Here is a 13,884-nt window from a genome sequence, read left to right as displayed (position 1 = left end):
CTAATAAGGGCTTGATATCTGGAGCTCATAGGTGGGAGATAGCTAATACAAACTTACAAGACATTTATTGTATAGTCAAACCATGGATCCAGAAGAACAAGTCAATAAGTCAAATCAAGATGTGCATGTGTGGCGAATGAATGGTGTATGGTGATAGCAATGGTGAACGTCTAATTCTACTTGTGCTCTTTTGAGGGGATACATACCTCTCTTGCTCCTTTGAAACTTTTTGAGGAGAATGAGATGCTCTATATTTTCTTTTTCTTTACTCTCAGGTGGGTATCTTGTACCCCTATTTCTACTATCGGACACTTGTCTATTTTTACGTCTCGTCTCACTTTTTCTTTTCTTTTGAGGTTCCGGGCACTTGCCCCTTTTTATTTCCTCGTATCTCTTTCTTTTTTTAAAAAAACACTCATCTCATCAGATAATATAGCAAGTGGTAGTAACCAAGATAACTCGAGCATTTATTTCACAGGAGAAAAACAGAAATGTTTTTTGGCTATTCTCTCCCGGATTAGGAGTAGAATATTTTTGGGTGGTTCTGAAGATGGAAATGGGTGGATATATGTGGATGCGTACTTCCGGAGTAGAAGCAGCATGTATGAGTGAACGTGCAAGTAGATCTTGATTTCAACCACATGACAAGCTCCTAAGGGTCTACACAGCTTGACCACACTCAATGCTCATAAGCAGTAAAAAGTAAATGTGTGGCTAAGTCTAGCAAGCATGTATATATGGATGTGGTAGGAATTTAAACTCTCATCATACAGGAACTCATCATGTGATATTTTAAAGATTTTCAAAGATAAAATTCTCTAGAATTCTAGCATCTCTAGGAACAGATAAACAACAGCTCAAGCTTCCCATATCGTATCCGTTAACGACTTAGACTTTAGATCAAGTTTTCTTCCCACAAGTTCAGGTTTAGAGCAAATCTTAATTAATAACAGTCATGCCTAAACTTGAGAGAGATTTCAATTTTGAGAACTAGTCATGGCAGAGCAACTATTCATCATTTCCATGTGAGAGCTTGTCATGAGGGTTCATAGCAAACTTTATTTATTTATTTATCAAATTAAGCAAAGATATATATAAGCACAAAAGCTTTATTTGGATTTTTATGATTGTCGAGGATATCAGTAAGGGGTGCCCTAACTAATGAGCATATCAAGAGTATCCGTACACAGGTCGAGGTATCCAACTCGACCCCCCTCTAGTTGTATGCACAGTCCACGACGACCATAGTCTCCAACACGGAAACAGGGCTCGAGCGTCCTGCGAATCGACCAGGGCTCGAGCGTCGGCTACCGTCAAATATGGAAACAGGCTCGAGCGAATCGGAAGGCCTCGAGCGCAAGGACGCCGCCCGTCGCCTGACGTGGGCACGGGAACCAGGGCATTTAATGCGCCTGCCGTGTTCTCACCTAACCCGCCAGTCACGGGAAGCGTGATAGGGAACAGGCACCCGTCCTGTCATTCTTTTTGCAGCCTTCCACACCAAACGAGCCAGAGCGTGGCAGGACGCAGGAAGTGGGTCGGGACGTCTAATCAAGACCCCCCTCGAGACACCCAAGGTCAGCGCTCTGGCTAGCGAGGCGCTACACGGCATCCGACCCTCGAGTAGGCACGTTTCCTTCCTGGGAGAGGGTCGGGCGATGAATGACAGCACTTCAACCACTCCGACGCAGCTGCTACCGCGATGTACAAGCATGCAACAGATAAACCAACCCAGGACGGCGCACAGAGCGGGATATAGGGGCACGTGTAATCATCATCAAGGTACCAAGACAAGATGGCTCGAGACCACGCCTGTAGGGAGGCCTCGAGTAGGTCAGCGCGCCATACCGCTATCGACCCCTACTCTGACTCCTATACATGTACCCTAGGCCCCTCCTTAGAACTATAAAAGGGGAGGCCTGGGAGCGGATACAGGACACGCGATACAACACAACACACACACACGTAGTAGAGCTTCCATACTCCATCTCTATCCATCTCACGCCTGTATTCACCCCTGTACAAGCACTTAGGTGCAAGATAATACAAACACGTCTCCCCCCGCTGGACGTAGGGCCTTCTCTTGCCCTAACCATGATAAATCTTTGTGTCTTTTCTTGCATCACCATCTGGAAAGGGGAGCATGCATACAAGTTTACTTGTTGGTGTGACCCCCCGGGGGGAAAACACCGACAGTTGGCGCGCCAGGTAGGGGTCCTGCGTGTTTTTCGCCAATTTCCCATTCCTTTCCAGATGGCAATTCTCGTTTCGCTGATTCCGTGCTCCACGGTGATTTGGTTCGGGAGCCTCGAGTTCATGTCTACCGGTTCTGGCTATGACATGATCCTGCTCTCGGTCAAAGCATCGGGAGGAACCCGCGTTGCGCCAGCACGATTGAGGGCTCCGAGACGTCCTCGCCACCATGCCTCCCCGCCAATGAAGAGGCGTGGACAGTGCCACCATCACCCTTCTGCCTCGTCATGACTGATAGTTCGAGCCAGGCAGGAGGTGACACAGGAGCCAACAGCCTCGCGCTCCGAAACCGCGGGTATGGCAGCCCAACGCCACGAGGATCGCACGACGACGATGGGAGGTGGCGTGCCCCGCGCGCTCTCCCCAGCCGCTACGCTACTTCCACATGGGTTGTTCGCCCCAAGAAGAGCGCTGTCGTTCGGTCTGGACAATGCCGCGGCGTCGCTCGCTAGGGCGATATGCCCAAATGCCTAGACGTACGTGGAGAGACCAATGGTCCTCCCACGCGACACTGGAGTACACCAACGGACGTCCGAGCTGCCATATTTCACCCACGTATGAGGCCTCCGTCGCCTAGGGCCTCGGTGATACACAATCACCTCACTCAGGCAACGGCTGCTGGAGGAGGGATGTGGATGCTCCTACATCGCCGAGCCGGACTCCGCCTCTGAGTCCGACAGCTACGACCCTACTAGGGAATGCTTCAACATCGACGGAGCAGTGGAAACCACCGACGAGACACATGACGCTGTTGTAGGCGGTCGAGTCCCTGCAGCAAGGGAGGACCCCAGGACGCCTGGGAATGACGGTCAGGTCGACCCCCCTCCGCAAGAAGACAGAACTGCGCAACTTGCGCAGCTACGAGAGCTCAAAGCGAAGCTCGATGAGGATCGCGAGCGCCTTGTTCTGCTTGAATAGATCCTCGAGCAAGACCTGCCCTATCCGCCTGGTGGAAGTGTCCGCAGACGGGCTCGAGAGGTACATCGGTAGATCGTCGGAGACGGAGAGCCTGAGCAGCCCGTCAGCTGTTTCCCTCGAGCAGGCCAGAACGTCGTGGCGGCGACAATGCTGCTGCGTAATATGCTCGAACCGTCAAACTCCCAAGTGCGACGCATTCGAGACATGGTGCAGACTCTGCTCCAGGTGGCGGCAGTTCAGCAGGCCGAGAGCTCGGCTCTCGACGTCGAGGAGTGGCCATAGAAAAGCGTGATGAGCCGGCCCAGAATGAAAAGGAGGTGTCGGTCCATCAGCAGCCGCCCCCACGAGGGAAAAAGACAACACTCGTCCTCCCCGTCGACAACCAACGATGACACGATGCACGACGCGACATCGACGAGAACCGTCGCCGTCGGTACGGGGACGCAGAAGAGCGTGGTTACAGCGCCCACCGTGGCGGAAGATACGACAGCGACGAGGAACGGATGTCCCCAGAACCGCCGGGCCCTCGGGTGTTCAGCAGGGCAATCCGCAGCACGCCACTGCCCAGCCCGTTCTGACCCCGACCAGCATTGCTGAATACAATGGCGAGACCAAGCCAGAGCTATGGCTGGCAGACTTCAGGCTAGCCTATCAGCTGGGAGGCGCTCGAGGGGACGATCGAGCCATCATCTGACAGCTACCACTCTTCCTCTCCGACACCGCCCGCAGATGGCTCGAGGAGCTCCCAGCCAACCTGATCCACGACTGGGTCGATTTGGTCAGGGTGTTCGAGGGTAACTTCAAAGGAACCTACATACGGCCCGACAACTCGTGGGACCTCAGCAAATGCAAGCAGAAGACAGGAGAGACTCTCCGAGAATATGCTCGACGCTTCTCGAAGCAGCGCACCGAGCTGCTACACATCCCCGACCATGATGTCATCCTGGCCTTTGTCTCTGGCACCACCAGTCGAGACTTGGTGCGGGAATTAGGCCGGAATTGCCATCAGACCATCGATGAGCTGATGGACGTAGTGGCAAACTACGCTGCAGGGGAAGAAGCGGTCGGTGCCTTCTTTAGCTGCGAAGGAAGGAAAGGCAAGCTATCAGCCAATGATGATGAGGGCCCTAGTCGAGGGCCCAAGAAGAACAAGAAGATGAAGAAAACACGGCCGTTCCAGCGGGTGGACCTCGACGACGATCTCGTCGCCGCCATGGAGCGCAAAAGGCCTCGAGGACCCCTAGAGGGGGCTATCTTTGACAAGATGCTAAAAGAGCCCTGCCCTTATCATAAGGGAGGGGCAAACCACAATCTCGAAGACTGCCGTATGCTGAAGAAGCACTTCGACGGCCTAGGGTTCAAGAAGGACGCCCGTGACGATCTGAAGAAAGAGAAGAACGGCGACATGGGGGATGACAAAGACGACGAAGGATTCCCAGCCGTCCACGACTGCAACATGATCTACGGTGGACCCTCGATGCAGCTAACCGCAAGGAAGCGCAAGAGGGAGCGTCGTGAGGTCTTTGCGGCCAAGATGGCAGTGCCCCAGTACCTCAGCTGGTCAAGCACTCCCATCACCATCGATCGAGACGACCACCCCGACAAGGTAGTATCCCCTGGCGTCTACCCGCTCGTCGTCGACCCCATCATCGTCAACACCAGACTCTCAAAGGTGCTGATGGATGGCGGCAGCAGCCTGAACATCATCTACCTCGAGACCCTCGACCTCCTCGGCATCAACAGGGCGCAGCTCCAACCAAGCGCCGGTGGCTTCCATGGCGTCGTACCTAGAAAGAAGGCGTTGCCAGTAGGTCGAATCGACCTGCCGGTCTGCTTTGGCATGGCGGCCAATTTCAGAAAGGAGACCCTCACCTTTGAGGTGGTGGGATTCCGGGGCACATACCACGCCATCATCGGGCGCCCGGGTTACGCCAAGTTTATGGCTATCCCTAACTACACATACCTGAAGCTGAAGATGCCCGGGCCCAAGGGTGTCATCACCGTTAGCTCCGCCTACGAGCACGCGTACGAGTGCGACGTCGAATGCGTCGAATACGGGGAAGCTGTCGAGAACTCCACCGAGCTCGCCTTGAAGCTCGAGGCCCTAGCCGTAGAGGCTCCAGAGCCCAAGCGCCACGCGGGCAGCTTCGAGCCGGCATAAGGAACGAAGAAGATCCCGCTCGACCCCAACAACTCCGACGGCAAGGTGCTGACGATCAACGCCGACCTCGACCCCAAATAAGAAGTCGTGCTCGTCGACTTTCTCCGTGCAAACGCCGACATGTTTGCATGGAGCCCCTCGGACATGCCGGGCATACCGAGGGAAGTCGCCGAGCACTCCTTGGAAATTTGAGCCGGTTCCAAGCCAGTGAAGCAACGGTTGCGCTGCTTCGACGAGGAGAAGCGCAAGATCATTGGTGATGGGATCCACAAGCTTTTGACGGCCGAATTCATCAAGGAGGTTCACCATCCCGACTGGTTAGCAAACCCTGTACTAGTTAAGAAAAAGAATGGGAAAATGAGGATGTGTGTCGATTATACAAGTTTAAATAAAGCATGTCCGACAGTTCCTTTTCCACTACCACGTATCTATCAAATTGTTGATTCTACTACGGGATGTGAAACCCTTTCTTTCCTTGATGCATATTCTGGTTACCATCAAATAAAAATGAAAGAGTCCGACCAGCTCGCGACATCGTTCATTACGCCTTTTGGGATGTACTGTTATGTAACTATGCCGTTCAGGCTTCGAAACGTGGGAGCAACACACCAGCGCTGCATGCTCCACGTGTTTGGCAAACACATAGGGTCGACGGTCGAGGCCTATGTCGACGACATCGTCGTCAAGTCAAAGCAACGAGGAGACCTGATTCAGGACCTCGAGATCACTTTCATTTGCTTACCGCCAGCAAGATCAAGCTCAACCCAGAGAAATGTGTCTTTGTTGTACCCCGAGGCATGCTCCTAGGATACATAGTCTCCCAACGCGGCATAGAGGCCAATCCCGAGAAAGTCTCAGCCATCACGAGAATGGGGCCGATCCGAGATGTCAAGGGAGTGCAAAAGGTCACGGGATGTTTGGCGGCGCTGAGTCATTTTATCTCGAGGTTAGGAGAAAAGGCATTGCCGTTGTATCGGCTCTTGAAAAAAACCAAGTGTTTCTCTTGGACCCCAGAAGTCGAGGAAACCCTCGATAATTTAAAGAAAACACTGACCTCCGCCCAGGTCCTAGTCCCACCTCAACCCACAGAACCTCTACTTTTGTACGTCGCCTCGACGACCCAGGTGGTCAGTGTGGCAGTAGTGGTCGAAAGGCGGGATGAGGGTCATGCGCTGCCAGTCAAGAGGCCGGTCTATTTCATCAGCGAGGTGCTTTCAGAGACCAAGGCACGGTACCCACAGATCCAAAAGCTGATCTACGCCGTGATCCTCACCCGACACAAGCTGCAACATTACTTCCTCGGCCACCCTATCACGGTGGTCTCGTCCTTCCCCTTGGGTGAGATCATCTAGAGTCGGGAGGCCACGGGAAGAATCACCAAGTGGTCGGTCGAGCTCATGAGTGAGACCCTCACTTATGCGCCCCGCAAAGCTATCAAGTCACAAGCCCTGGTGGATTTCGTCGCGGAATGGATGGACTCCCAGCTCCCCCAGCTCAGGTTCAAGCAGAACTATGGACGATGTATTTCGACGGGTCTCTAATGAAGACGGGAGCTGGGGCAGGTCTGCTATTCATCTCGCCCCTGGGCGTTCATATGAGGTATGTCATCAGGATACACTTTGCGGCATCTAACAACGTTGTGGAATACGAGGCCCTTGTCAATGGGCTGAAGATCGCCGTCGAGCTGGGAGTTCGACGCCTCGACGTTCGAGGCGACTCTCCACTCGTCATCGACCAAGTGATGAAAGCCTCCAACTGCCACGACCCAAAAATGGAGGCATATTGCAAGGAGGTACGTCAACTCGAGGATAAGTTCCACGGCCTCGAACTCGTCCACATCGCCCGACGCTACAACGAGGCACACGACGAACTCGCCAAGATCGCGTCACCTCGAGGCACGGTCCCGCCCGACGCATTCTCGAGAGATCTCCACAAGCCATCCGTCGACTTGGGCTCGGGGGCTGACGTCAAAAACACCGCCCCACAACAAACTGACACCATCGAGACACTGCTAGCGGAAGTAGAGGTAATGGAGGCAGAGCAGCGACCCGGTCGACCGTTCGATTGGCGCACGCCATTCCTCGACTGCCTGATTCGTTGCGAGCTACCAGAAGATCGATCCGAGGCCCGCCGTATCGCTCGACGGGCCAAGTCATACGTAATCTACGGCGAAGGCAATGAGCTATACCGACGAAGCCCGACAGGAATCTTGAAGCGCTGCATCACCATAGAGGAAGGCCGAAAACTCCTCGAGGATCTACACTCGGGGGCTTGCGGCCACCACGCTGCTCCGCGGACCCTTGTAGGGAATGCTTTCCGACAAGGCTTCTACTGGCCAACGACCGTAGCTGACGCCATCGAACTCGTACGCTCATGCCATGGGTGTCAGTTTTATGCCAAGTAGACGCACCTCCCCGCCCACGCTCTCCAGATGATCCCCATCACGTGGCCGTTCGCGGTATGGGGACTCGACCTAGTAGGGCCCCTACAGAAGGCAGCAGGGGGATACACCCATTTGCTGGTGGCCATCGACAAATTCTCCAAATGGATCGAGGCTCGCCCCATCATTAACATCCGCTCCGAGCATGCCGTTCTTTTCTTCACCGACATCATCCACCGGTTTGGGATTCCCAACGTCATCATCACCGACAACGGCACTCAGTTCACCGGCAAAAAGTTCTTAGACTTCTGTGATCGGCATCACATCCGTGTGAATTGGTCTGCAGTAGCCCACCCTCGAACTAACGGCCAGGTCGAGCATGCCAACGGCATGCTTTTGTAGGGCCTCAAACCGAGGATCTACAACTGCTTGAAGAAGTTCGGCAAAAAATGGGTCGAAGAGCTCTCTTTGGTCGTATAGAGCTTGAGGACGACACCGAGCAGGGCCACAAAATACACCCCATTCTTCATGGCCTACGGCTCTGAGGCTATGCTCCCAACGGACCTCGAGTACGGGTCCCCTTGACTCAAAGCGTACAACGAGCAATCAAATAAGGAGACTCGAGAAAATGCGGTCGACCAACTCGAGGAAGCTCGAGACATGGCTCTCCTCAACTCCGCCAGATACCAACAAAAGCTCCAACGCTACCACGACAAGCACATATGCAAAAGGGATCTGAACGTGGGTGATCTCATCCTACGGCGGCAGCAAAGCAACCAGGGACGTCACAAGCTGACCCCACCCTGGGAGGGCCCATACATGGTTGCCGAGGTCCTGAAGCCAAGGACATACAAGCTCGCGGACGAAAAGGGGGCGGTCTTCACCAACACGTGGAACATCGAACAGCTACGTCGATTCTACCCCTAGAATTTCAAAGCTTTATGTTCCCATGTACGTCTTGTACCAAGACCTTATGAATGAATGCATGAATGAATAAGATCTTTCCCTCGAGTAATTTACTTTTTAACGGGTCGAAATCTCGACGTTAGAAGGGAGTACCAACTATGACCAATCATAGTCGATACCCCCTCGGGGGCTAGTGGGGGGATGCCCCCCCCAAGTGCCGAAAAAGCCAAGTAATTTTTTCAGCCCTACTTAGTAAACCTCGCACGGTCGAGTAGTAGAGGCACCTCGAGCCCCTTAAGGGCCGAGAGACAACGAGCCTGAGAACTCCTACGCCCCCGGGCTATGGAAACTCTACTCGCTTCCTCACCCTTGAGGCAATTGAGATCACCTTAAACAAAAGACCAAACGAGGAATACAAACACAGGCACAAAGGGAAACAGAGGAACCTCGAGCGGAAAGATAGGCAAATATTCATAGATCTATAAAACCGCTTAAAAGACACAGTATTACTTAAAGACAGAATAATAAGTACTATACAAGGGGCCCTAGCACCCAAAGTAGGCTCGCAGGCCTTAATCTACATCTCAGCCCTCGCTGCCATCGTCCGCGCCCGAGCTAGTCTCGGGAGGAAGCACTTCCGGCTCGAACAGCCTCGCCAGCCTTTCCCAGGAGCCTCCGTGTCGTCGATCAAGGCGTGGAGCCTCTCCTCGTTCTCTGCGTCGGTCTTGGAAATATCGGTGACGAAGCCGTGGGACACCACCTCCATATCGTAGGAAAAGCCTGAGCAGACAACTGCCATTGCCCCCTTTACCCCGGTATGGAGGGCGTCCCGCACCCGGTCCCTCAGCGTAGCACCTAGATAGCATAGCTGGTCGACCAGTGCATCGCCTCGAGCCTCCTCCCTCGACTCGTCCACGGGTTCGAGCTCCCTGGAGGCTGAGAGATCACTTATCGCCGTCCGCAGTCGACGGTTCAAAGCGACCTCCCCCTCGAGCTGAGCCTTGGTGGAGCAGGCCTTGACTTGAGCGGCATGCAGCTCGTCTTTTAGCCCTACAAGGACCGACACGGAGAAATTAGATAACACAAACCACACCTCGGAAATGAAACTCGAGAATGGAAACATACCATGAATCCTCTCCTCCAGAGCCGTATTCTCGCCGACCAAGTTAGTGTTGGCCCTCTCGATCTCCTTGTTGGAGCGCACCAGCTCGGTGTTGGTGACGCGTAGGTCCTCGATCGCCTTGCCTGCCTACGCGATAGCTCAATCTTTCTCCAACAGCGCTCTCTTCAGATGGTCAACATCGCCAGAAAGGCTGCGAGATCGAGTCCACTCCACCTCGAGATCCTCAAGAGCCTTCTTCTTGGCCTCCTCCGCGGCGCTCTGGGCAATCTCGCCATTGACACACTCCACCTTCATCTTTTGGAAGGATTCTCGAAGGGAGGCAAGGTCTGTCTTGAGGAGGCCCTTCTCCTTGTCCAGGTCAGTGGCCGCGCTCTTGTAAGACAAGGCCTCTTCTCGGGCCTTGGACGCAGCCTCCTCGACCATCATAGCCCGCTCCCTCAACAGCGCGGCCTCTTCCACTGCCTTCCTCGAGGCCTCCCGAGCCTCAGCCAGGGCGGCCTCCCTCTCCTTCTTCTCCTCCTCGAGCGCCAAAAGCTCCTTATAGGCCTTGAGGAGTTTCTCCTGCGACTCCAGGAGTTTGTCCTTGAGGAGAGGGAGTTGCTCCCAGCCGCCCCTCGTCGCATGAATAAAGCTTGATTTGATGCGGGAGGTCTCCTTTAGATCCTGCGAAGCAGCAGTGGAACAGTAAGAACACAAAACCAGAACGTCCAGAACGCAAGACCAAAATCACTTACAAAGTAGGCCGGTCTGAGCCCATTGTTGACGACGTCGGACAAGAGCCCCACCACATGCTTCATCCGGAGGCGAAGCTCCTCGAGATGCTCCCACTTCTCGGCCTCCTTCCAATCGTCCATAAAGATGTTAGGCTCGGACGGGTCGGTGGAGGCCCGAATGCGGATCCGGTCGGGGCACCAGTTCTCCATCTCCTGATCGGCGCGCGCCTTGACACCCCGAATGAGCTCCTCAACAGTCTCGAGCGACCCCCCGTGGCGCAAAAACAGGTCGACGAGGGAGGGGAATTGGCCGTCGTCGTCCACCGTCTTCCAAGTTCCCGTTTCGCTAGCACCGCCACCGCCCGACGTCCTAGCTTTGTCTTCCTCGGCGGGAATGCGGTCCTCCCACAACTGACGCTCCCGGAGGAATCCAGGAGCGATCCCGTCGATGCCATAGATCGTGCCGTTGACCTCTGACTGAGAGTCGACGGGGGTGCACATCATACAGGTGAGCGCCACCACGCCGTCCGCTCGCCCTGACTCAGCTGGGATCGAGGCGGGCGCTCCCAGACGGAGGCACGCCGGCGTCGGTGGACCATAGACACGCAAAACCTCCTCCCCGGTTTCCGGCTCTTGTGGCGTCGGCGGCGCTGACTGGGTCAGACTGCGAGGTGGCGGCTCGAGCAGTTCCCCTAACTGCTGGCTCCTCTGCTGCTGCTGCTCCTGGAGCTCCCGTAGCTCCTGCTGCCGATCCTGCTCCAACAACTCCTCGAGCAGGGGTCCCCCTGGCCACCGCTCCTCCTCTCCTTCTTCCTGCTACGGCTGCTGCCGTCCCTCACGCAGCTGTTGCCGCGTCTCCTGCTCGTGCTCCTCCTCCTCCTTCTTCCTCCGCTCCTCGACAGAATGGAGCCCGATGGGCCAAGGCGTCTGCTTCGTGGTAGGAGGGGCCTCGACCTCCTCGTACATGGGGCGGGCGTCCTTCAAAGGCCCGTCGCCACCGGACCCGTCACTTATTGTGATAGGATCCTCCTCGACCCTAGAGCGTGGAGGCTCGGGGGCTCCCTCCTGTTCTTGAGGACGAGGCGCCTCGATCCTTTTCTGTGACGGTGGAGCAGACTCCCCCACCAATGGACGGGGCAGAGCGCCCTCGACACCAGTCGACGACCGGGGGTCGGAGGAGCCTGTAAGCACTCAAAGGCAAAAATTCAGCCGCCATGATAATTGACAAAAAGCTAACACGAAATTGGGAGTGTACCACTAACCTGAGTCTTTGGAGGCCGCTCCCACCTTAAGCCTCTTGGCCATCGAGGGCTGGGCCTGTTCGAGCGTCCGCTTCAACCTGAGAAAAGAAGAACGAGCATAAATAAAGATCACGGCCCAAGAAAATGCAAAGATACCGAAAGATAAGAATCATGACGTCAGAGATCCTACCCCACAGGAAGGGCGACCCGCCTACCGGTCCCTCGACCAGCAGGCTTCGAGCCACCCCGCGTCGAGGCTCCGGGCCCCTCGCGAGCGGGCGCCGGTCTCAGCTCGGCATCTCCCGCCTGGCCGGCGCCTAGACTGGCGCTCCTACGATCCGTTCCTCCCTTGCTCGAGGCCACGGCGTGACCACGAGTCAGCGGCCCCATCATCAGGGACTTAACTCGGTGGCCTACCTTAGACGCGGGAGGAGGTTGGGGGCAGGGGACGGTCCGACCTGGCGCGGGCTCTGGAGGAGTGTCGGCGCGGGAACGACGTGGGGACGGCTGCCTCTGCTGGCTTTCGCGAGGCCCGCTTGGCGCCCCCTTTGGGGCTTCCGTCCGCGGGACGTCGACGATGGTCGGGTGAGGGCCCTCGAGGATCCGGTCGAGACGGGACGCCATTCCCTCGGAATCATCGCTGTCGTCACCGCCATCGCCGCCATCGTCCTCGTCGGGGGATTCTTCCTCTGGCTCCCACCTCTGCCTGGACATCGCCCGATGCGTCTCCAGCGCTTGACGATCGAGGTTCCTCTTCTTTTCCTTCTTCTTTTTCAAGTCCACTGTGGACTTCTGCTTTTCTGCGGACTGTCGCCGCCTGTCACGATCCACTTCGTCCTGCTTTATTGGAGGCCTCGAGGATCGAGCGTCGATCAGTCCCTGCACGGACAGAGATGGGTCTTAAAAGTGGTCGAAGAGGATCGAGATTCAAGATCATACATAAGAAAAGGACTTACCAGGTCGATCGACCCCTGATCGGGCCTCATGGGGAAGCCATTGACGTGCTCTGGCTGGAAGTCGCCAGCAACGGCCGCCCTAACTCGGGCCACAACCTCATCGTCTTTCGGAGCCTCGTTGGACATTCGGCAAGCCTCGAGATCCTGGGACAAAACGCCGGGACCCATCTCGTCCATCCTCAAGGGCCGAGACATCAACGGGAGAAATCTCCAATGATGGACGGCCGAGAGAACGAGAGCGGCTGACAGGCCTTCATCGCGTAGCTTCTTCAGGGCGTTGAGGAGGGGGTCGAGCCGTGCTTGGTGAGTTTGGATGACGCCGTAGCTCTAGTGGCCCAGGCGCTCCGAGATCAAGCGCCCGGTGTAGACGGGGAAGAGGTCATCGTCGTTCCGTAGATAAAACCACTGCGAGTCCCATCCGGCATGGTTCGACATTAGCCCCACCGGGATGTACTTGCGCGGCCTCTCCGATTTGCCAGTCTTCAGCACTAGGTTGAGGCACCCGGCCCGTACAGGCTTCCTCACACCTGTGGTTCCAGTAGGGGCGTTGAAGAACTCACCCCGGTACAGATGGAGCCACAGGTCCCAGTGGGGCATCATCCCCAGATAGCCATCACACACCGCGGCGGTGACGGCGTTTGGCGAGAAGTGCTGGAGCTCCACCCCGTAGTAGTGGCAGAGCGCCCGCATGAAGCGGCTCGGAGGAGAACCCAAGCCACGGCGGTGGAACTTGGCGAAGGAGACCACGTAGCCCTTGGGCGGCCTTGGCTCCCGGTGGTCCGCTGTCGGCGCGATCCACTCCGGTCGCGACGACAAAGTGCGAGGGCGCAGGAGTCCCTCCCTCTCGAGCTCCAGCAGCCGGCGCTCCGTCATCGACGACGGGCACCAGTCATCGGTGGCGATGAGTCTCACAGGCATTTTCAGGTGGGAGAAAGGTGACTTTTCTACTGCTCGAGGGTGCGCGCGTGTAAGACGGCAAGGAAGCTGAGGCGAGAATGGAGGCAGAAGGTGGAAGGAACAATGGCAACAAGGCCACGGCGCATTTATAGACGGCAACTCACCAACGGACAGATCCGATAGATACGGTAACTCCTCCCATAAATGCGCCGCCTAACGGTTCTCATCTCCCTCACAGACGGGACGCTACGGATTCCACGCAGGCACAGTGCTGCAACGGCTCTCGCCTGAAAAGACGTGCCCAACTGGCAAAAAGGCGAACCAAAACGGCCTTTT

General features: G+C 55.9%; 1 protein-coding gene across 1 annotated transcript; it reads right to left on the bottom strand.

Annotated features, from left to right (window-relative positions):
* On the bottom strand, nt 11,271-12,819 carry LOC110436446 (translation initiation factor IF-2-like). Its single transcript, XM_021463545.1, has 3 exons — nt 12,697-12,819; nt 11,911-12,574; nt 11,271-11,635 (listed from the first exon to the last, which is right to left on the bottom strand). Exons 1-3 carry the CDS (start codon nt 12,817-12,819, stop codon nt 11,271-11,273), a joined length of 1,152 nt encoding a protein of 383 aa, XP_021319220.1.

This window comes from Sorghum bicolor, chromosome 6 (assembly GCF_000003195.3).
Source record: "Sorghum bicolor cultivar BTx623 chromosome 6, Sorghum_bicolor_NCBIv3, whole genome shotgun sequence".
Taxonomy (NCBI): domain Eukaryota; kingdom Viridiplantae; phylum Streptophyta; class Magnoliopsida; order Poales; family Poaceae; genus Sorghum; species Sorghum bicolor.
Note: the sequence above shows the minus strand (reverse complement) of the source record. Positions and strands in the feature narration are given on the sequence as shown.